This window comes from Spermophilus citellus (genome assembly GCF_964194105.1).
Source record: "Spermophilus citellus genome assembly, chromosome: 8".
In the NCBI taxonomy this organism is placed as follows: domain Eukaryota; kingdom Metazoa; phylum Chordata; class Mammalia; order Rodentia; family Sciuridae; genus Spermophilus; species Spermophilus citellus.
The window spans coordinates 148423173-148447815 of NC_138189.1; the positions used below are offsets into that span (position 1 = coordinate 148423173).

General features: G+C 38.7%; 1 protein-coding gene across 2 annotated transcripts; it reads left to right on the plus strand.

Moving 5' to 3' along the window:
- The first annotated feature begins 267 nt into the window (after positions 1-267).
- PGRMC2 (progesterone receptor membrane component 2) lies at positions 268-17687 on the plus strand. Of its 2 annotated transcripts, XM_081303923.1 has the most exons (4): positions 268-723; positions 4855-4917; positions 14124-14279; positions 16354-17687. In XM_081303923.1, exons 1-4 carry the CDS (start codon positions 306-308, stop codon positions 16449-16451), a joined length of 735 nt encoding a protein of 244 aa, XP_081160049.1. In that variant the 5' UTR covers positions 268-305; the 3' UTR covers positions 16452-17687. The 2 variants fall into 2 exon arrangements, with proteins under 2 accessions (XP_081160049.1, XP_081160050.1); XM_081303924.1 differs by lacking the exon at positions 4855-4917 and having other exon boundaries at positions 285-723.
- Positions 17688-24643: the final 6956 nt, after the last annotated feature.

Sequence of the window (24643 nt, forward strand, 5' to 3'; positions counted from 1 at the left end):
CACCCTTTCTTCAGACCCGCCCCCCTCGTGTACTCAGCCGAGCGGAGGCGCGGACGGGAGCGGGGAAGTGTGGGACGAGGTGGGCGGGCAGTCGCGCTCGAGCGCGGCCAGCGCAGGAGGGCGGGGCAGGGGAGAGCCGTGACAACGTTACCCGGCCAGCGCCCAATCAGCGGCCGGCCCGGCCCCGCCCCCTCCGCGCTCGTAATTGGCTGGGCCGCCCCTGGTGGGCGGGGCCTGTCGTGGGGTGGGGGCGGGCCGGGGCGGGCCGGGGGCGGGGAGGAGGAGGAAGGCGCTGGCGGGCAGTGATGGCGGCGGGTGATGGGGACGTGAAGCTAGGCACCCTGGGGAGTGGCAGCGAGAGCGGCAGCGACGGCAGCAGCGGGAGCCCAGGCGGCGCGGGAGCGGCAGCGGAAGGGGGCGGCTGGGCGGCGGCGGCGTTGGCGCTTCTGGCGGGGGGCGGGGAGATGCTGCTGAACGTGGCGCTGGTGGCGCTGGTGCTGCTGGGGGCCTACCGGCTGTGGGTGCGCTGGGGGCGGCGGGGTCTGGGCGCGGGGGCCGGGGCGGGCGAGGAGAGCCCGGCCGCCTCCCTGCCGCGCATGAAGAAGCGGGACTTCAGCCTGGAGCAGCTCCGCCAGTACGACGGGTCCCGCACGCCGCGCATCCTGCTCGCGGTCAATGGGAAAGTCTTCGACGTGACCAAAGGCAGCAAGTTCTACGGCCCCGGTGAGGAGTGGCAGGGGGCGAGGGGCCCGCGCGCCGGCAGGTGCGGCCGGGGGCGGCGGCGCGCGGGCCCCTCGCCCGGCCCGGCCCGGCCCGCCGCGCACGCCCGCCTCCGGGGCGCTCGTCCGCTCCCGTCCCGGTCTCCTCGCGGCTTTCTCTCGAGCTGAAATTTTCAAAATTCCCGTAGTCGTCGCCAGTCTCGCTGGCGCCCGCCTTTCCTGGGCTTTCCGAGGTCTGGGACGGGTGGGGGCAGGAGGGGTCTTCTAGAGTGGAGACCCAGAGCTGTAGGCCTGGGGACTCACACCTCTCCCTTCTTTCCCCCTGCGTCGCCGCCCGTCTGCCTTCCCCTCTGGACCACTCCCCACCAGGCCACGTTTAGGGACACGTAGTTCAAGTCCCAGCCCTCCGGTCTGTGAAGTCCGGGCGCGTATGCAACACCTCGAACTCTTCCTAAACCAGTTTTGGTTCGGAGATGCTTTGCAAGATTAACACGGTCTGCGATGAGGACCGACCCGAACGCAGACCTGGCAGAAGACTGGCAGGGACGTTCGCCCTGGAGTGGGGGTGGAGCTCCCGTGCCCAGCAGGCGTGCCTGTCGGGTTTCTTTTTATTTTGGGTTTTTTGGGGGTTTTTTTTTCCTTTTTTTTCTTTTTTTTTTCCTCCTCTCTCTCCCTCTCTAATAGAAAGACAAGTATCCGAATACACGTTGACAATGGTTTATTGTGTATCCCCTTAGCAGAACTGAGGAGAAAAAAAACTTAGAAGAGCTGTCTGTATATTCAGAACCTCTCTCCATCGGTTCTGGAAGTTAAAGATTTTTTTAGAGCTTTACTTTTACAGACCTGTGTATGTAGGGTAGTTGATTTAGAAGCTCTTCTTTTACAGTGTAGTCACACATTTCAGATCAAGCAAATAAACTTCAGACTCAACCTGTTGGTGTCCCATAAAACTGAGCACGTTGCACATTCTGGTTGTGCAGTGGTTAATACTAAGCTTTAAAAAGATAAGTGATTAGAGTAAGAGTAAATAATAAAGTTAGAGACCTAAAGTGAACTGTTACTGGAAGAAGTACACATCCGACTCTTAAAGTCAAAGGGGTTGGCATTCTGGAAACAAAATTATTTCCTTTTTTATTTAATCTGTTAGTACATGAGATTTATTGACATTTGCAAATATTTCCAATTTCAGTGCTTGGTGACTGGATGATATTTTAGAAGGACTTTAGTTGTTTGTTAATTAGAATAGAAATAAGAAAGGATTTGGGGTGTTGATCTATTTCATATATTTCTTGGTTGGTTGTATTTCTATGTGTATATCTACCTTCACTCCAACCAAGTCACAGATAATTTATAAGGTATTTGCTTCTGGTCCTATAAATAAGAACACCAGATGTCTCCCTACTTATATCAGCTGAAATAGTTAATGCTTTTTGTTGTTTATTTACTTAAGAGCAAGTGGGACAAGAGAATAGGGCCAAAGTACAGTATTTAACAGACCAAGTTAAATGAATTTTTTATTTTAAATATTTACACGTTATTTTGTACCTAGTTATAGCTTTTTCCTCATTGGTATTAAAATCTGTTGAAGTGATTAGAAATTTTGTATAGATTGAGCTTTTTAATATAGAATTCAAAAAAGCTCTGCCTTTGTGCCATCTAAACTGACAATAAAAGAAAGTATTAATACAAAGAATCATTTAGTCCCCATACATTATGCTTTGGTACTACCTGAAAATAGGATAGAGTCATGGACATATAGTTTGGCAGCCTTCATTGGCAAACGTTCTGTGACAAAAACTAAAAACTAAGGTAAGAGTAGTAGGTCTAATGTAGATTGCTTTTGTGCAGCTTGAGCACTGAAGAGTTCCTCAAAACAGTGAAGTCAGTTTTAGGTTAACTTCCACCAGTTCCCAAGTTCTGATGAACAGCATAAGAGTGATATTTAGTTATTTTATTCTAAGTATTGGTCAATAGCCTACTAGAGATATTTAGAAGACATTATTAAAAGGAACCTTAGGGTTGTGGTTATGACTCAGTGGTAAAGGGCTTACATAGCACATGTGAGGCACTGGGTTAAACCCTCAGCTCCACATAAAAAAAAAAAATAAGAATGTTTAAAAAAAAAAAAAAGGAAACCTAAAGGTAGCCAGATCATTTTGGGGCTTAGAATGGGTTTATATTTCACATTAGTAGAAAATGTCGTAGCACTTTGCAAAGGTCCTGAAACCAAGTTTCTGTCTATAAATCAAATATAACTTCTAATAATCATTTTTATCCTCAAATAATTTTGTACCAGAATAATTCAGAAATAGTAATACTTATCTGAGAATCTTAGTAACTTGAAAGAATGACCTAAGAGAGCTAGAAAATCTAGTTTTTATGCCTAGCCAATGACTACTCTTGTTTCACAATCATAGTTTGAGAATTAGATTGTTTTGTGACTTGTTTTTCATGTGAGACATATTTTCTCATTGTCATACATTTTTTTTTAAAGAGAGAGAGAGAATTTTTAATATTTATGTTTTAGTTTTCGGCGGACACAACATCTTTGTTGGTATGTGGTGCTGAGGATCGAACCCGGGTCGCACGCATGCCAGGGAGCGCGCTACCGCTTGAGCCACATCCCCAGCCCTCATTGTCATACATTTTTAAAATTCAACTTTTTAAAAATTATAATGTAGTATTGACAAATGTAGTTAATACCAACTGTTGGTCAAAATGAGTTAACTATATTTGTCAATATTACTTGTAGTAACAGGTCAGGCACTTGGCCAGTGTGTGAGGAAAGTATGATCATGTCACAAACAGTGAATATGGGAGGAGAAAGGAAACCAGATTTGTTAAGCACCATCTCTTATCAGATCCATTAATTTGTTATCTTCACAATTTCTCCCTGAAGTTGCTAGGTATTCCTGCCTGACAGATGAAAAGTCTAAGGTTTAGGTAAATGAGCTTGGGTCACAGACATATAATAAATCAAGATGTGTTTGACCACAAAGCTTATCTACACTAATTTTAAACTGCATTTTGGGATAAACTTGTAGATAACCTTATTGTTGTTTTTCTTTTATATCCTTCCCCAGTTCTCATAAGGATTTAAAGCCTCAAAGAAACACTTTGCACATGGTGTACCTTTGCAAAGTGTCAATTCAGGAGTCTGAGGCAGGAGGATTGCAAGATTGGGGCCAGCCTGAGCAACTTAGAGAAATCCCATCTCAAAATAAAAGGACTGGGGTGTAGCTCAGTAGTAAAGGACTATGGGTTCAATCCCAAGTACTAAATAAAAGAAACACACTTTTGTGGCTTTATGTTGTGCTTTGTGTTGTTCAGTATGGTAGCCACAAGTCTCAAATGGCCAAATTAAAATTAATTAAAAATTGAGTTCTTCGGTAACACCAATCACACATCTGATGCTCAGTTACATGGCCACTGTATTTGACAGTGCACTCTACAGAATAGTTTTGTCTTCCAGAGAGTTCTGTTGAACTGCATTGATTCTAGAGGTCAAAGGAGAAGGAAGTGCTATTTCTTGAGTTTATTATCTCATTTAAATTTCAAACAGCCATAGAAATAGGTAATGTTCTCATTTTACATTTGTGAAAACTGAAACTTGAAAGATTTTGCCCAAAGTCATATATCTATTAAAGAGCAATATTAGAAATCAACCCCAGGTCTAACTGGCTTCATAGGCCATCCCTTTCCCGTGGTTGCATCATCTATCCAATTTCACATGCTTACAGAGTCATAATAGATTTTTTGAAGACTCAGTATTTTAAATAATTTTATCATTACACAGTGGAACTCTACCAATACATTTTTCTTTTTTTCTTTGGCCACAAAAAATTAAATAAATACATACATACATATTTGGTCTTTTTAATAGTTTATGCCATAGTCTTGAAACTTGGAATATTACTTCTCCCTGATTCCTATGTGTCCCTCAACATATACCAAAACCAAGTCCAATTTGTCTTTAAAATTCTACTGAAAGAAAATAAGACACCAAAGTACCCTATGAGATACCTAATATTCAGGATATTAGGGAAAGAAGCACATGACCCTTCAGGTGTTTTTTTCTCCTTTTTCAAACTTTATCGCCATTATGTTAATTTTTATTTCATACTTTGGTCTGCAGAATTGCAGTTGAAGGAAGAGTTGCAATGTGAAGATCTGACCCAACATGACTCCTCCTCCATGGGTATCTACCCACCTGTCCTCCTGGCTTCTTGCTTTGAAGCTAGATAGATAAAAGAATCAGCTAAGTTCTCTGAAGTATTTTTTATTCTCTAAAATTTCTACTAGTTGTTTCTGCAACACCTACTTGGTTGTCCCTTCTAAGTTCAGCATCATTCCATTGTTCTTAATCTTTGAGGGAATTGTATTTGTATTGGATAGTAAAACAAATCACAAAAGAAAAGCTTAAGTCTTGAGACCAGAAGATCTTATTCAAGGTAGAAGAAATGGTAGACTAGTAACAACTGGAGCTAACCATTCAAATTCTTTTGTTATTTTGACATTCTGTGACATATACCATTCCTCCCCCTATGTCACATGGACATCACTGTACAGCTTTTTTTTTTTTTTAATCTTTAAGAGCCTGTACCCTGTCTTCCAGATCTATAATATGTGGTTTAAACTCCTCTTTTAAATACCAAGAAGGAATTCCCTGGATTTCATTACAGTAAAACCTTAAGATGTTGAAAGGGAGTTAACTTGAGTTTTCCAACCAAATGTGTCCCTACCCTTAAAGAGTTAATAGTCTGTTGAGACAGGCAGTGAAAACATTTCAGCACATAATTATAATTCATAATTAAATGTGCTATGAAGAAAGTTAACAAGATATATAATAAAGAATAACAAAGGACTTTATTTAGATTGCTTAGTTAATGAAAGTACTTTATTTATATTAGATTGTCAAGAGAAAAGGGTTGACATTTAAACAAAAACCTGAAATAGCCAACCATACAAAGACTGGGAATGTGGGTGTTGTGACTCGGGATTATTATTCTGATGGCTGTACATCTATACTGAACAAATTGAAGCCATCTAATACTTGATGTAAAATTGATCATGTTGGAAACATCTTTATCATTTTTATTGATTTTCATATTACCTCGGTATTTTTTTATTCTAACCCTTTACTCTCAACAAATTTGTGTTATATTTATTTTTTCATAATAACAGCTGGATTTTTTAAAAATCTCACATCAACACTTTCTTTTAAGAGCTTAATCAGTTCATGTGTTTTGTGATTACTGATATAGTTACATTTATTTTTACCATCTTATTTTGTGGTTTCTCTTTACTGATAGTCCCCAACTTACAATAGTTCAACTTATTTTTTTTTTTTTTTTAATTTGCAGTGGTGTTAAAGCAGTACATATACAGAAGGAACCCTACTTCAAATCTTGAAATTTGTTGTTTTCTCTGGCTAGCAATATGCAGAGATAGAGACAGTGGGCTCCAGCTGCCAGTCAGCTAGTGAATCGACTGGTGCACTATAGTGTGCTGTTACTAAACTAGGATGGTCAGTGACTGAAGTGAATTAAATTCATTTTTAATTAGGATATTTTTAGTGCATAACCCCATCATAAGCTGAGAATCATCTGTATGATTCTTTCCTCTCTTTCCCACTGTTTTTCCTTCTCAGATTTTATTCCTTCCACCTACTCTCTCTCCTTTACTGATTTGAATGCATTCTAGTTCTATTTTTTTGATAATTTCCTTAAGTTTTGGCTATAAACACTATCCTGACCATTAGAACAATGTAAGAATTGTAGCCAAATATCATTTTAGTGTGAATTAGAAACAGCTGCCTCTTTGGACAATATACTCCCTCTGACAGATTTTTTTCTTAACAAATATACAAAATTGCCATGACTGCAGATGGGTGTGATACCCCTGGAGTTGTTGCAGCACACGGCATATCTTGGCCCTCGTTGGAAAGGTTTAACTTCGATCCCTCCCTATCCTGTTTTCAACACTGTCACTGTTAAGACTGTTGGCTCCACTGTCATTTCAGTTGATGTCTTTTTTAATAGTCTTCATATTTAACCACTGTAACTGCCTTTTTAAGAAATGCACTATTTCTTGCTTCACATTCCTTTGTTCAGAATCCTGTGTTGGTTTGAGTAAGGTATGTGCTAGAGTTCTTCTCATTGGTAGGAGATCTTCCATCTGTCCTCAGGGGTAAGGGTCTGGGCGAGGCTCTGAGACTAGAGAGGCTGTTGCTTTACCTGATCACCTCAGCAGCATCATGCCTCTACTCCCTGCTTTTTGACAAAAAGTCCACATGGGGTTTGTCGTTCCTTTTATTCATCTGTCATTGACTTTGGCTGCAGGTGAGTTTCTTTTTTCTCTTTGCCCTTGGGATTCTGCTCTTCTACTAGGATTTCTCCAGGTACAGTTTTGATTTTAACATGTGCTGGACTCTCCTAAAACCTGTGAACATGTGTCTTTTATTTCTTTTAGAAATTTTGCCACCTCTATTCTCTCTGTTCCTTCCTCAGGAATTCTTAATAGAGATATATCAGCTATTCTTTGTGTCTTGTGATCTTTCTTACATTCCATTGATTGATTGATTGTGGTTTGAACTGGGGATTGAACCCAGGCCTGGCCCAGGCTATAGGCAAGTGCCCTGCTTTGCTGCTACATTCCCAGCCCCATTTCTTAATTTTTTGATAACTTTAATTTTATTCATGGGATGCTAGTTCTCTATTTGTTGTATGTGCTTACTCCCTGCTAGTTTTTAATTATTATTACGAAAACTATCTTCTGCAGTTACTGCATTTTTGTTTCTGGGATGTTTCCTGCACTATTCCATGAGCCCTGGGTTATAGAAGTGTTTCTGTGGAGTGATTTGGGGATAGAGTCTCAAGTAAGTTTAAAAAGAGATTTTTTTAAATGAGATAATACATGCTTAAGGTGGAAAATTCAAAAGGATATACAATGAAAAATAAGTCTCCATCTCACAAACACCATGTTCCACTCCACAGAAGCAAGGGCTTTGTTTCAATGTTGTTCCAGAGCTATTCTGTCCAAGTACAAACATAAGGGTACGAACCTATTCCCCCACGCTAATTATAGCATACTGTTTATACCTTTAGCAGTATTTACTATCTCAAGAGCCTTTCTTGTCTGTGTAGAGAACTATCTCATTTGCAGTCCACTATTAACATTTGAGTTGTTTCCCATCTCTTACTACTTGATGCTGTAATAAATATTCATATATATGTCATTTACATGGGTAAAATCATAAATTCCTAGAGTAAAAATGCTGTGGCTCATAGTATGGACATTTTTCATTTGAATGTTTATTTCTGAAGTGTCCTCTGGAGAGACTGGAAAAACTTCTATTAAAATTTATGAAAATGCATATTTCTCACCCTCTTGCCAAAAATGTGATATTAAAACTTCTTGTTTTTTGTTGATCTGAGAGGTTAAAATGGCATCTCATTGTTGTTTTAATCTAGTTTCTTTCATGGTTTTCAGTTTCTAGTTCCATTTGGAATTGATTTTGCTTTAAGATGTGAAATAAGAATGCAACTTCTGTGGGGATGTTTTGTTTGCTTTGAACAGAAGTCTTCTCTTGTCCCAGTGTAGTTTATGCAATAATCCTTCTATTCCCCAATACTTGAAATGTCATCGGTACTGTTTATTTTCTTTAGAAACTTGAGTTCTTGCTATTACTTTCACTTTAGATTTCTCATTCTACATGGGTTAGGTAAACTGAGGCCCCGCTCCCACAAGTGACACAAGCCTGGGGTCTTAATTTTTTAGTTTTCCCTTTCCCCATCTTACCCATGAGCCCAGAGGCCAAGGCCATAAGCCCAGCCCACAAGGTTAATGAGACTCTTCTGGTTTAACTTTCAGAAACAAGATTGGATTTTCTGTCCTTTGTAGAATCACTGTATTGAAGAAATTTTCTAGTTTGGCCTCAACTTTAGACAGGTAAAATAATTTCCCCATTTTATAAGTGAGGACTCTAAGGACTATTGAAAGTTAGTCTTGCCTAATGTCACTTGTTTAATGGATTCTCTAGAATGCAAGTATAAGAAATTCTTTCAACTTTACTAGCTCTAAAAGTCTTGGGGCTTCCTGCTCGCGTGCTTGTGTGTGTGTGTGTTGGACTTCATTTATCACTTTTATATATTGCAACATTTGTTCTTAGGCCCATCATAATCTTATTTAAGTTACCAAGTATTGAAAATTCAAAAAAGACTATTGTTAAAACAGGCCAGAAGACTGGACTATTTATAAACTTTAATAACTTAAAATGTTTGATTTGAGAGCTATTGTTTATTAAAACATAGAAGTAAACAAATTATTTATCATGGATTTTGTCCTTATAAATTTTTTATTCTTTCATGAAATGTTTCTCTTTCTCTAATTATCCTAATAATCCCAGAATTATCAGTTATTACATACTTTATGTGGTTCTTCCTGGCATTTTTTTTTTTTGTTCATTAAATTATTCTTTAAACATTGTTTTTTAATGAACAGATATTGTTGCCGTTACAAGAATATGTTACCCCATCCTATATTAAAGTGAGTAGTTTAAAACAAATAGGTTTATTGATTTTTGAATTTTTAAAAATATAAACCACAGTTGGGTTTACTCTAAAAGTGAAATTTTAATTTTAACTACTGTCACATCATTTTCATATAATTAACTATGTCTTTAAAGTAAATTTCATCTTTAAAATTATGTCCTAGAATATTTGTTATTGGCTAAACAATACTATTCTTTTTTTTGTAACAGGATTTTCTTGACATTTTGAATCTGTTTTTCTACAGCATTATATCTTAGTGTCTATTAAAGCAACAAGATTTCTCTTAGTTATTACTGAATTACAAATGCTCTTCAACATATAATGAATTCACAACCTAATAAACCATCATTAAGTTGAAAAAAGTCAGTCACAAATGCATTTAACCTACCAAAAAATCACAGCATAACCTTCCTTGAATGTATTCCAGAACACTTAACTCAGCCTACAGCTAGGCAAAATTATCATACACAAAGCCTATTTCATACTAAAATGTTGACTGTCTCCTGTAATTTATTAAATACCTTATCAAAAAATATATATAAACACACACACACACTGGCAGCACTGTATGCTGTGTAGTCCAGGTAGTTTCCCCTCCATCCCAGGGCTGACTGGGAGCTGCAGCTCACTGCCACTGCCCAGATCACCATCAGCACTGTGCTGCCTAGCAGTGGTCCCAGGAAGAGATCAAAATTCAGTCTATTTTTACTCATAAAATCAAAAAATTGGTTGGGCATTGTCTGTATTAGTCTAAATGTGTCTCAGCAATCAGAAAGAAACAGTTTAGTCCACTGATCCAGCCTTTGCTTTTTTTGGTAAATTATATCGCACCTAAATAGACTTAATACGATTTGGGATTTGTTTTCCTCGGGTAGCTCCCTGTTATTTCAGTTTGGATAGTGAAGTATTATCAAAGTATTAGAATTGATAACATTTAGGTTTGTTATGTAAGAGGGTAGAGGGATGGGGAGGTACTGCTGATTTTCAGATCTACTTCTGATTGTATTATGAATGCAGGGAAATGTCCTTTTATTAGACCTCAAATCCTCCTTGGCCAGAACAATCCGTGCAATTCCAGCTCTAGTTCTTAATCTCAATGTTGTGTTCTTTACCAGTCTTACAAGAAAGAGCAAAAGAAAACCGTTGCCAAAAAGAACTTTTCAGAAGTTAAATGCTTCCAGGGAAATTCTAATTCAGTACAGCCTAGGAGCAGGGCAATATGTTAATCATCAAATCATCCTGTTTTATGCTAGAGTTAAACATCATTTTGTCTAAAATTTGGCTTGGATTATTGACTCTTGACTAAGGAGTTATTTACTCTTACTAAGCTATCTAAAATCAAAAAGAATACATGTATGAAGTTTTGTTTGGTTTTTATATTCAATGTCAAGGCTTCCTTGGAGAACATGGTAGAGAAATTTACTAGAGAAAGCCCTAGTGTATTTTAATATCGAAGATACAGATGGAAGGTTTACTGATTGATGATTTTATTTTTACTTATTTAATTCTTTCTTGTATGTGTGTGTGTGTTGCTGGAGAGCAAACCCAGGACCTCATGTTTGCTGTTTTTATGATAATCTTCTCTCCTTTGTATCGATTAAACCTGTTTTATGATTTATACTCTGAAATACCTGACATAGATTGACTGTTGCAAGACAGGGAGGTACATGCTAAAACAAAATGCTAAGAAAAGCTGTTGTCAGTTTTCCTCAATTTAACAAGTATTCTAAAATTCCATTTCCCTGAAATTTTGTAATTAGTAAAATGTTCCAGTTTTCAGGGTTGACATTCCATATTTGGGTTTGTGGGTCCCCTGTGTATTTTCTCCAGATGTAATATTTGCAGTAGTTAAAAAGTGGAAATCTGACTTCCCGTTGTCAGTGATTTTAGGCAAGTCACTGAAGTGGGAAAGAAAACAAAATCTGTACCTTCCACCTTGTGACACTCCCAAGAGAGGAAAATGTGGTTGCTGGAAAATTCTTTTAAAAGTCAAAGTTATTAATTTCCATTTATAGATTGTTAAAACCATGATCCATTTTATTTTTCCTCTTGTGCATCAGTTGTCACTCTTTTTAAGTTGATAGCATTAGTCTTGTCAGCCTTAAGAAGCCACACATAATGTCTGTAGATTTTTGGTCTTCATTGTTTCTCAACAAAAACTATCACACTAATTTTATACACACACACACACACAAACAGACCTCTCTTCGATCTTCTGGAAAGCACCCATTGCCACAAAGCATGTAGAGTTCTAGAAAACAAAAACAGAAACAAGACTGCTATTCTAGGATGGGCTACTTTTCTTCTCCCTAGAAGTTGTCCTTGCTTAATTTTAGAAGTTAACATTTCCCCTGGGATAATTAACTCCAACTTAAGGAACTTTGGATTTTACTCTGTAAATATAGACTATATTGAATTTCTTTTTCTAACTACCCTTTTGAATGTCAGTTGAAATTATGGGCGAAGTTTGAAAGTCCTAAATGTTGGCCAGTGGTAAATAGTATCCCGTTTTCTTATGTGGAAGGTACATTTGAAAGTACAAAATGATTGCCTGAGTTTATTTTAATAAGAGAATGAATAAAGTAAATAAAAATACATCTATTCAGTGGGAAATTATTGAGTGATAATTGTTGGTGGTCATCGAATTCCTTATATGGGAAGTACTTAGGAATGAGAGAGGGCTGAGGCTGGGGCTCAGTGGTAGCACACTTGCCTGGCATGTGTGAGGCATTGGGTTCATCTCAGCACCACATATAAATAAATAAATAATGAAGTTCTATCAACAACTAAAAAAATTAACAAAAAGAATGAGAAAAGGAGGATAAAAAGTACTTTACTAGAAGTATTACTTCATTGTTATATTAATACAGCAATACCTAATAATGCTACTTTGAAATTAACTGCTAAAGTCACATGGGTTCCATGCCTGAACTTGTCAGAGAATGAGTTTCTCATAACCGATAAACTTTATAGTACAGTGCTGTCAGTGATTCAAATAAATGTTCATAACTGTAGATTTTTGTATTTAAGGGAAACTTAGATTTCTGTCTCAAAGGTACCCTTTTTGACATATAACTTGCAATTTCTTGTGCTTATTTAAAAAAAAAAAACAAGGAGTGTCCATTTTTCTTGCTTATCTGCTTCTTATTAGAAAGTATTTTATTCTAATCCCACTTATTGACTACTCTGTTACTCATAATGGTGAATGAAACTAGTGCCTTTGGTTTTAAAACTGTTTTCTCTACATAATGACCTTTGGAATATAGGAGTGTCTTACAGACTCAAGAAAGTTTATTTTGGAAATCTTACTTATTAGCATTAGTCTAAGAGTTTTAAGCAGAAAAATCTGTTTGATTCCACTCTGCAACCTAAGAAAACATTTAAGTTTTAAAAGAGTTTTATTATAAAAATCATTTGCAAGGCAGACAGGGTGGTGTACCCTTGTAATCCAGTGATTTGGGAGGCTAAGGCAGGAAGATCACAAGCTCAAGGCCAGCCTCAGCAACTTAGTGAGACCCTAAGCAACTTAGCAAGACCTTGTTTCAAAAAATGAAAAGGATTGGGATATAACTCAGTACTAAAGCACCCTTGGGTTCAATCCCTAGTACCAAAAAAATTTCCTAAGTAGCTAGACTAATTATATGAAGTCAAATTTTCTCTTCCATTCCCTAGAAATGTTGTTGTTATTAAGTATTTGGTCTATATTCTTCCTGGTATTTTTCCTTTTTTTTTTTTTTTTTTTTTTTTGAGTTTTGTTATTCTTTATTTCCCCCTGATATTTTTCATACATACACAAACGTATAAAATATGCATGCATGTATTTTTTTTAATTCATAGTAAGTACTTATATTCTGCTGATTGCTCTTTTCCATTCTTAGAACTGAGTAGCATTTCGATATATTAATGTACTCTAATGTATTTAATCAAATTTCTTTATATAAGAAATTAGGTTGTTTCAATTTGTTGATATTACCTTCTGTTTTAAACAGCTGAATTATCTTTTTAATTGTAATTTAGGTAGAGATTTTACTTTCATAAGCAAATCTGTTTAAGGGTCAGAATCTTTAATTTCTCATTGGGAACTACGGTTGATTTACTCTTCCACGCCAGTCACTGTGCCGAGCTTTTAGGATACAGAAATGAACAGGACAACTGCTGCTGTCGAGGACATACCTGGGGAATGCTTCACTGTCAGCGCTGCGGTCAGGCCTTCCGTCCTCTCTGAGGGTGGTACCTGAATCCTCTAGCAAAACAGTCCAGAGCTATTCCTTAAAGCTCCTTACTAGGATTCCCAGGAGTCATGACAAACTGTTGTTTTCCTTAATGATAATTTGTGCATATTTTGATGGCCAGATGATATTTTTAAAGCCGGTCATGTTTTTTACCAAAACATTTATTAAGGAAAGATTTATCAAACATGTACTGTGCATTGTGTCACTAGATCTGCAAAGATGAAATCAGGACAAGAGAAAATGGTGTAGATTCACAGTTCACCTGAATCTGCCTAGGACATAGCCATTGGTTATTTTTAGATCCCACTATTAACAGCAGCCAGTAGAATGTCCTGGCTTCTTAAAGCAAACTGGCTTCTAAACCTGACGTCTCAGTCTTCATTGTAAAGACTAGTTGTGGGGTATCTGAACTAACTGAAATGTAAGGTTCAATGTTCACCAAAAAGCTTTCACTTTAGTGAAAGGCAGTTTTCCAACAAATTTCTTCTCATTATCCCATCTATCCGTGCATATTTTTAAATTAAAGCTATGTACCAAATATGAATCATGGTGGGGATTTTTTATTTGTACATTCTAAAATATTATTAATCAGTCTATATAATTTCTTTTCTTTTTTTCAGCGGGTCCATATGGAATATTTGCTGGTAGGGATGCCTCCAGAGGACTGGCAACATTTTGCCTAGATAAGGATGCACTTAGAGATGAATATGATGATCTCTCAGATTTGAATGCAGTACAAATGGAGAGTGTTCGAGAATGGGAAATGCAGTTTAAAGGTACCTTCCTTTTGTTGGGTTCTTTAAAAAATTAATTACATATAAAGAAGTGTATACTATTTCATATCTTTTAAAAGCCTATGGTTGTCATCTCTTTCATTAACATCATTATTAGATGATATTTTAAGCATAGCTAAATATTAGTATGATTGTTACATGTGATAGTTATTTTGAAAATCCACGTTATTACTGACTTTTTAGCAAGCTTAGTGCCAGCTACTTAGGAAGCTGAGGCAGGAAGATCATTTGGACCCAGGAGTTTGAGACCAGCCTAGACAATATAGTGAGACCCCCCCCAACTCAAAAAAAAAAAAAAACAAAACTTGGCTTGGTACAAACTTTAAATCTCAAAAATTGTGAAACTTTTAGCCTTAAGACTTAACATATATTTCTTTAAGTTTTTTTAGTTGTCAGTGGACCTTTGTTTTATTTATTTATATGTGGTGCTGAGAATCAAACCCAGTGCCTCACACATGCTAGGCAAGTGCTCTGCCACTGAGCCACAGCCATGGCCCCTATTATTCCCTTTATCATGCCCTGGTGACGTCAGTTTCTACCACCTGGGTGGTACTGTCAGCTGTGGAGCTGACCACCGGGTCCCCTGGAACAGCTGTTCTGGCTCCCTGGGTGCTTGCACTGGTCATGTATAAAGTAGTTCTCTTAACTCATCTTTGACTAGCTGACTCAGGTAACTTTTTCACTTAGCCTAAGTTTCAATTCCTGACCAAGAAAGAAGCATGTTGATGTATATCACCTACATGCAGAGTTCTAAATTAAACACCTGGTCACATAAAAACAAGCAAAGTAGCAGATCTAAGAAGAGTTTGATAGGGGAAAGGAATAACAACGTGACGGGTCACACGCTAAAACCTCAGAAACATAGGGTAAGAAGTAACAAATGAATTTTGATCTTCTCATGTTTTTTCTGGATGACTCCTGAGTCACATTTTCTCCCCAAGAATATTTCCAACTGAATCTGCTCACCATGTGATTCTCTACCTCATGGGCTCCTTGAGCCACCCCCCTTCTTCAGCCCCAAGAAAGTCACCATTTATTTTTCATGGTCTGTTCTCCAAATTATTAGATTTTATTCATCCCACTTATATGTAAAGCCCAATATATTTATACATTTTAAATAACAGCCCTACATTGCCAGCACATTTCCTTGATTATAATATTTTGAACTGTTAAAGAGTTAAAGAACTAGGCTGGTGGGGCTGGGGATGTGGCTCAAGCGGTAGCGCGCTTGCCTGGCATGCGTGCGACCCGGGTTCGATCCTCAGCACCACATACCAACAAAGATGTTGTGTCCGCCGATAACTAAAAAATAAAAATATTTTAAAAAAATAAATAAATAAATAAATAAATGAATAAGAACTAGGCTGGTGGGGGTCAGTTCTAGCATTTGAATGGCCATGCAGTCAATTACCAGCACCACCACCAAAAAAAAAAAAAAAAAGTTAAAGAACTATTCCGAGACTCATAGTACACTTTTAGATCAGCTTCAGAGTGTGTCTAGCCAGATTGCTGTGGTGCAGGCTTGTAATCCCAGTGACTTGGGAGGCTAAGACAGAAGGATCATAGGTTCAAGGCTGGCCCCGGCAACTTTGTGAGACCATGTCTCAACATAAAAAATAAAAAGGCCTGGGTATATGACTTAGTGGCTATGTGTCCCTGGGTTCAATCCTAGTACAAAAAAAAAAAAAAAAAAAAAAAAGAAGGAGGAAAGTACACCTCTCCAGACATAACCCAAAGGTCTCAGCTGGATGGCTCTGAGGTGGGTCCTATATATATATATATTGTTCTAAAAGTTCTCCATGTGTCTCTGACACCATATCCAATTAAGAATCACTGGCATAGAGCACTGTCCTGCAAAAACTAATGCCCAAGCCTTGAAAGCTCCTGCATTCTTTTGTTCAGGCTTTCCGGAGGTTTAAAGACAAGCCATGGTGAAGCATTAGGAAGATCTGGGCTTACTCTGTATGATCCCAAGAGAGACAAGCACCTTACCTTTGTATGATGGAGTAGTGAAATAATTTGACCATTACTGATTTTCTTTTGATGTATCTTTCAGAAAAATATGATTATGTAGGCAGACTCCTAAAACCAGGGGAAGAACCTTCAGAATATACAGATGAAGAAGATACCAAGGATCACAATAAACAGGATTGAACTCTGTAAACAACCAAAGTCAGGGGCCTTCAGAACTGCAATTCTTACTCCCTTTCACAGAATGTCCAGTGTCTTTGGGTTTGATTCACCTGCTGCGAAAAACATTCAACAGATTGTGTACAAGATGTATGGGTCTCACTATGAAGACTTGAATACTAGATATTATTTATGCTGCCAGACTCATTTGTTGCAGTTGTGTGTAATGTCTGGTGGGGCTTCATCGTCCTGAAAAGGAGGAAACAGGGATTTCTTAAACTGCAAGAAAGTCACAAGGTTACTTTTAGCTTTTTCTCTTTCTCTTTTATCTTCCTCTCTTCCTCCCTTCTTCTCTTCTTTCCTCTCTTCCTCCCTTCTTTCCTACTTTCCCTTCCCTTTCTCCCCCCGCCTTTTTCTGAGATATCAAAGACAACCAGATATGTATTTGCTACTCAAGTGTACAAATCTCCTCAGAAAACAGCAAGGGACTCCTATTTCATGCTGCGTTTTTATTCGGGCATTGAGGAGGGAGGAGCCCTGAGCAGGGGAGGGGGCAGTTACACATTGAGTTGAGTAGTTTTGGCTACTGAAACATGAAAATGTGAATTCCCAAACTTTTCTTTTTGGGCTTAGTCAGGGAAAAGAAAAAAACATTTCTAAGAAATCTTTGGAACTTAGAATGGATTTAAGTGGGTTAAAGTCAAAGCAGTTTCCCAATTAAGATCATTTGAAACCGGTTTTATTCCTTTCCTTCTTTCCCCTAGGTCAAATCAATATTAATTGTGCCTTATTTCATGTCCATAGACTTGAATTATTTTTAGGGTAAGCCCCTATATGAATTCAGAAGTCACTACAAGCAGCATTGAGACTGAAGTTGGAATATTCTGTTGATCACAAAACCTTGATGTCATTCTGTGTATATAGAATGTAAAAGGAATATTCAGTGTTAACTGCCATATATGTTAATATACACAAACTTAATTAGCAATGTCATGGCCAAATGCATCCCCCCCCCCCCCGTGCTTTTCTCTTTAAAAAAAAAAAAATCAACAACTCTTATCCCCAACAGCTGCCTAATTTCAGGAGTCTGACCCTCACATCTCACTTGTGTGGGTGCATGGTCGTCGTGTGGATGTCTGTGTGGGTGTGTCTGGGTGTGTGAGAGTACCTTGGAAGGAACTCTTTCTGCAGATACTGTAAATATAAGTACCGTTTTAATAAAGCATGTACAATAAACCAAAATAAGCTTGAGTTGGACTTTATACACAAAACTGTTAAACAGCCAGTGCATTATGATATGGTGGTAAGGTTGTGCTTTTGATTCAAGATAAGGAAAAAAATCTTGGAAATGAAAAGAAGGCACTGGTTAACCGAGTTGTACACATTGTACCACATTCAGTGTAACTTAGGAAGAAATTCCACTTTTGTGGAACATTCTCAAGAGATCTGAGATATTCAGGTAAGAGTAGATATAAGTGTACATTTTTTTTACTTTATATTTTGATGGGAACTGATTATATTAGCAGCAATAGCACTCCAGGCAGTAGTTACTGAACACAAAACAATAGAGCATATTGTATGATACTGAATTCTTTCATTATTAGGTTGAAAATGCCCTTTCTAAAAGCCCTCATCATCAGTTCCTTGGTTTCATCATGACTGTAGGTTCTTGGTTGGGGACAAGTTGCACCAACTTCATTCTACTCAAGTCACTAGTTAAAAGACCTGTGTAACGGTGTAACATGCAGAAGCCGTCAAAGAAAGGGAAACAGCTGCAGCAGGAAGCTGAAGTCTATGAATACTGCATTCTATTCAGTCTGCACTGTTTTCTAGAAGGTGTGATCTTCAGCCAAATCTTGACTGAAGGATAGTTGTGAGGGCTGGAGAATATTGGTCGATGCTTTGTGTTTTTATGTAAAATACTTTCTCAAAATTTGTTAAAGAACTCCTGTGTAGTAAACTGATACATATATGAATCATTCGAGCCTAAAGTTCAATAATAAATTTGCACTTGTGAATAGCAAAACACTTAAGTATTCTTATTCATGCAGTAAAAATTTGCGGTCTGTTAAAAAATGAATAATTTTGTGTTCTGGACTTGAAATAAACTGTTCTGTAGATGATTTCTCAATTCTAGCTGAATGTTTCTCATTCTCCAGTTTACTCAATATCTCTGAGGGGGACCTGGCTTGGTGGTATTGTTCTACTGTGTTCCCCCTTAGGCCAACTTTCCTAAACTTGCCTCATTGGAATCACTTGTCCTTAAAATCAGGATTCATGGATCCTGTTCTACCACTGGCTGAGGCAAAATATTTATGTGTCAGGGGTCCTCAGGTAATCATTGGTACCATACACTTGAAAGCACTCTAAGGGGTTGGGTGGGGAAATAACTCAGTTGGTAGAGTGCTTGCCTAGCATGTACCAGGCTGCCCATCAAATCCCCAGCACCACCAAAAAATTAATTAATTAAATAGCACACTGATATTTTCAAAGTAGAACTTACTCATAGCTAATTGGTCTAATTGCCTACATTTGGTTTTGTATCACTCCCTAAACAAGAGTTCTGAGTTTAAAATCAGGAGATTTCAAATAAATGTAATACATGGCTTTAGAAAGTAGCAAATTTTGGCATTTAAATGTTTTCTTTCGCCAGCATCTCTAAATTGGCATATATCCTCCAAATAAAAGCCGTGTTTGTTCAAGCCAGTTTCTGCACTAGAAAACTTAACCATCCAAACACAAGCAAGGTTTTTGAAGCCTTGGCTGTGGTGCAAAGGGTAATCCTACCTGCCTTTCTGAGCTCTGTGGAATCTGACAGTACACCCACCTCTACCACAATCTAGAAAGCTAAATTTAATACATTGAATTAGCACTGGAGAAATTTTCTCCCTAGAAAACTTGGTCATTGGACTTGTTATCCAGGTATCCTGCTTAACCTCTTGATGACCCAAGTGCAGCAAATTGCTGAGAATGTGTGCTGTTGACAGGTCCACACAAGGTGGACTCCACAGAGCTGTTACAGATCAAAATAAGCTAGCAATACAGTAGTAGTTTGTAAGTTTCTTCCAGAATATTGCAAATAGAAGCCATGGATTATTACACGATGATATTGAATGAATTAATTCCCCTACTGAAAGAAAATGCTAGAGTGGGTGTTATGATCCATTGAGATCAGCTCTCAGTTTGGTACATAATCAGACTGATGTATGTGGCTGTGGCCAAGGGAAAAAAAAAAAAATCAAGATGCCACACTGCTACTTTTTAGGCAAAAAGCATAATTCCCAAACAATGTTAGAAGCACCTCTACCTCCTTGTCACACCCCTGAGAGTCACTTTGAGAAAACTTGGTGCTAAATAAGCTTTGCCTTTGTTCCACCATCACTGATGATGGAGAGGACACTGGCTGCTTGTGATTGCCCCGTTCAAGAGAGTACTTGGTATGCTGTGAACACTGGTTTATTTTTTAGATTTTTTTCATATTGTGTCCAATTAGGACCCAAGTAAACCTCATGAAGTTTTTGGTGTAAAGAGCCTAATAAATAGTTGCATATACTCTCATCAAGATATCAATGACATTCTTCACAGAAATAGAGAAAACAGTCCTAAAATTCATTTGAAAGAATAAAAGATCCAGAATAGCTAAAGCAATTTCTAACCCAAAAAAGCAATGCTAAAGTTATCACACACAATAACTGACTTTAAATTATCAACATAGCTAAAGTAATAAAAACTGCATGGTACTGGTGTAAAAACACATAGCCAAGAGAATATACCTGAAGACACAGAGAAACACATCTATAGTCATCTGATCCTTGACAAGTTGTAAAAACACCTCAGTGAAAAGACAGCCTTTTAAATAATGCTGGGAAAACTGGTCGTCCATATGTAGAAGAGTGAAAATGGAACCTATCTCTCACACAAAAAAACTCAAAATGGATCAAAGATTTAGGAGTTAGATCAGAAACTATGCAACTTCTCAAAAACAGGGTCAATACTCCAGCGTGTAGGCACAAGCAACAACTTTCTCAATAGGACCCCTAACATTTAGAAAATAATGCCAAGAGTTAATATATGGGATGGCATCAAGTTAAAAAGCTACACAGCAAGGAAACAATTAGGAATATGAAGAGAGAACCTGCAGAATGGGAGAAAATCTGCTAGCTACTCCTGACGGGAAGAGTATATATAAAAAAAAATAATTGGGATACATCTTAAGTTTTATATCTAAAATGAATTTGATGATATATCTATGTAAAGTTTTTAGCTATTATTTAAACATCAAATATTGATTTCAAATTGTTAAAAATTTATTTCAAATTGTTAAAAATTTGTGGAATATAATAATTATGTACTACCAAAAAAAGAGAGAGAATAAAGTAGTGATGGTGACAAATAAGGCCTCTGATCTCATTGAGCTTGTATTTTAGTGGAAGGAGACAGAAGGAAAATAAACAAGCAAACAAAGAAATAAGAAAGAAAATTCCAGAAATCAATGCACTCTAAAAAGAGAATCTAGATAGGGCAGAGGAGAGGAGTGGGAGGGAAAAGGAGGGGGCAGGGGATTAGCAAGGATGATGGAATGTGATAATCATCATCATCCAAAGTACATGTATGAAGATATGAATTGATGTCAACATACTTTATATACAGCCAGAGAAATGAAAAATTGTGCTGTATACATGTAATAAGAATTGTAATGCATTCTGCTGTCATTCTTTAAGAAATCAATAAAAAAAAGAATCAAAAAAAGAACTCAAAAAACTTTCCACTAAAAAAAATTTAAAACCAATTTAAAAATTGACAAATGAACTAAACACTTCTCAAAAGAAGAAATACAAATAGCCAACAAATAAATGAAAAAATGTTCAACATCTTTAGCAATTAGGATAATGCAAATCAAACTACACTGTAAGATTTTATCTTACACCAGTCAGAATGGCAATCATCAAGAACACAAACAATAGGGCTGGGTTTGTGGCTCAGTGGTAGAGCACTTGCCTGTGGGAGGCCCTGGGTTTGATCCTCAGCAACATATATAAATAAATTAAAAAATAAATAAATAAATAATCAATTCATTTACAACTAAAAATATTTTTTAAAAATAAGAATACAAATAATAGGGGCTGGGGTTCTGGCTCAGAGGTAGAGCACTCGCCTAGCACGTGTGAGGCCCTAGGTTTGATCCTCAGCATCACATAAAAATAAATAAACAAAATAAACATATTGTGTACAACTAAAAAATAAACATTAAAAAAAAGAATACAAATAATGAATGCTGGAGAGGATATGGAGAAAAGAAACCCTTGTACTGTTGGTGGGACTGTAAATAAGTACAACCACTGTGGAAATCAGTTTGGAGATTCTTCAAAAGACTAGGCATGGAACCACAATATGACCCATCTATACCACTCGTTAGTATTTATCCTGAAGAATTAAAGTCATCATACTACAGTGACACATGCTGACCCATGTTTACAGCAACATAACTTACAACAGTTGAACTATGGAACCAGCCTAGGTGTCCATCAGTGGATGAATGTAGGAAAATGTGTATATAAACAATGGAGTTTCATTCAGCCATAAAGAATGAAATTATGTCATTCGCAGGAGAATGTATGGAACTAAAGACCATTATGTTAAGTTTAAGGGCCAAATGGTTTCTCCCATAAGCAGAAACTAGACAGGAAAAAGAAAAGGAAGATGGTGGGATCTTAAGAAAATTAATGGGAGCTGTGTAAAGGAAAGGGACCAAAGGGTGAGAGACACAGTACTGTTCCCAAATAAAGCTTTCAGTGAAAATGCATGATTTTCTATATAGGATATGGTCCGAATTTGTTTAAAAAGATTAGACAAGGGGGAAAAAAAGCCTGGAAGATAAACTTAAAATAGGCTTTCGCTGGTTATAAAAGTAAAAACATTAGGAAAATCAGAACTTACCCCCCCCAAAAAAAAAGAACTTACCAAAAGTCCTAGTTAGGCAGTTAACATTTTTCCAAGCCGTCTCTCCCAGGCCTATTTGTGGATATGCGATTCTAGTATAGTCTCTTACTCCAAGGTTCAGGCACAAGATACTGATCCAGTCCTTACTGGACATCGCTTTCTGACTGTTCTTTGAACCTCAAAATGAATGTGCCATTTTCCCTGAAAACTTGCTGTTACTAGTGATAAAAGTTCCACTGCTAGGCGCCATTACAATTCAGGAGTTGGAGGCCTGGTGGCCCACGCCTGTAATTCCAGCAACTCAGGAGGCTGAAGCAGGAGGATCGCAAATTCAAGGGCAACCTGAGCAACTCAGTGAGACCCAGTCTCAAAATGTAAAGAGGTCCTTGGCAGAGCTCCTCTAGGTTCAATTTCCAGCATCCCCACCCCCCAAAAAATGGTTGGAAAAAGACAGGTTTTAGAGCTGGCCTTGAGAAAGACAGGAGACCTTTTCTACTTCAAAGCCCCATCTTTGGGTGAGGTTCAGTGATGCAAACAGCTTTTGAAGAAAAGAGGGGGTACAATGGGACAAAAAGCAGCAAATGCACATGTGTAGACTTAGGGAGGCTGTGCTGGTCGGAAACGCTGGCTGGCTCCGTTTTGCGCCACCTGCTAGGCCAGCACCCCTCAGCCTCCATTCTCAGCCTCAGGAAACTCCAGCCTCAGAAAGACCGTTCCCAGTAGGTTGCTTCTAACTGTAAAGGGGCGGTTTCCACTCCTGCTTTTATACTTTCAGCGCTCTGTACCCTCCCAACTCATCTTCCCACCACCTCCCTGTTGTTCTCAGCACATTCCTGGTCCCTGCTGGACATCTGAAAGTCTAACTTGACCTGCCTGCTTCCCTGCTTAAAGCCCTTGGAGGCTCCTTCTCCGGAAGAGCAGGCTTAGGCCCTCTAAACCCACCTCTTCACCGTTCCCGCTGCTGCTCAATAACTAGGTCTCAGAGACTCTGCCGGAGTCAGGAGCCTCCTTTCCATGCCTCCATGATAGCAGGGGCATTTTTATCGTTGAGCTGCTGTGCTGTCATTTTTTTCTCCTGATAAACGTAATCAGATTTATACTCACGTTTTAAGCCTGATGTTTTTCCCAAACTTTCTGCACTGCTAGCCACATAATAGTCGCTTAATAGAGTTTTGTTCAATGAATTTGTAAACAGAGTGGGAAAACTAATGGCAATGTAGACTGGGGCTCCAAGAAGAGCACCCAGGACCTACGTCACCACAGCACTTCTTGGTTCTTCCGGAGAAGGAGCCTCCAGGGGCTTTAAGCAGGGAAGCAGGCAGGTCAAGTTAGAGTTTCAGATGTCCAGCAGGGACCGTGAACTTGCTGAGAACAACAGGGAGGCGGTGGGAAGATGAGTTGGGAGGGTACAGAGGCTGAAAGCATATTGGGCTTGCAACTAAGAATTTGAAGTTTTTGTGCTAAAAAAGAAAGAGTCAGAAAACTACAAGCTACATGACCTCTAGTACCCTCTCAGTTTATTCATCCCAGGGTAGAATTGCTCAATCCTGGAAACGTCTAGCGTGGCTGTGCAACTGCAGAATCCACATCTGTCTTCCCGGTAACTGGACAAAGGCGTAAGCATCACTGACCCGGGAGCCTGTGTGATCAGAACTGTCCACAGCGACTGTAGCTGAGCCCTTCTGTCCCTGGAAGTCCCACCTCACAGGGGAGGCCTGTGAGCCTTCCGCTACCATGCCCCTCCAGCCCCATTGCAGAGGGCAGCCCCTGCAGGTCCCCAGGGGTAGTTTAGGAAAAGACAAGCTAAAGTGAGAAACATTTAAATTTGATCTTTCCAAAGATACACTGCCATGTGATAAGGGATACTGAAAACTGGGCCAACCCGACAGTGCACCATCCTAGGAAGGACAGCCTCAGTTGTGGGGGAAATCTTAACCCTTACACCAGCCAGAAATGGGCAGAAAGGCAAGCAGAAGCAGGATACGAGGAATAAGTCACTTTTCCTCTGTCAGGACGGCAGGAGCCAGCACCTGCACCCCCTCTGCTTTCCCAAGCTGTGACTGCAGTAGGAGGAGAGCTGGCCCTGGGACAGCAGCTGCTGACCCTGTCCTGCCAGCAGGTTTTAAACTTCTGAGTCTGACTCTCCTCAAGTGTAGAAAGGGACTTAGGTTAAGTATGAATTTCTTCTTACTTAAAGTAACAATCTCAATAATCCTTTTTGTTAATTAAACTGGTGGTTTGAAATCTGAGAAGTGTCCACCAGCTTCTGCACAGTT

Coding starts and splice junctions, on each gene's coding strand:
- PGRMC2 (XM_081303923.1), top strand. CDS start 306: ATGGCGGCGGGTGATGGGGACGTGAAGCTAGGCACCCTGGGGAGTGGC. Junction 724..4,854: donor CAGCAAGTTCTACGGCCCCG/GTGAGGAGTGGC, acceptor TTTGGTCTGCAG/AATTGCAGTTGAAGGAAGAG. Junction 4,918..14,123: donor ACATGACTCCTCCTCCATGG/GTATCTACCCAC, acceptor TCTTTTTTTCAG/CGGGTCCATATGGAATATTT.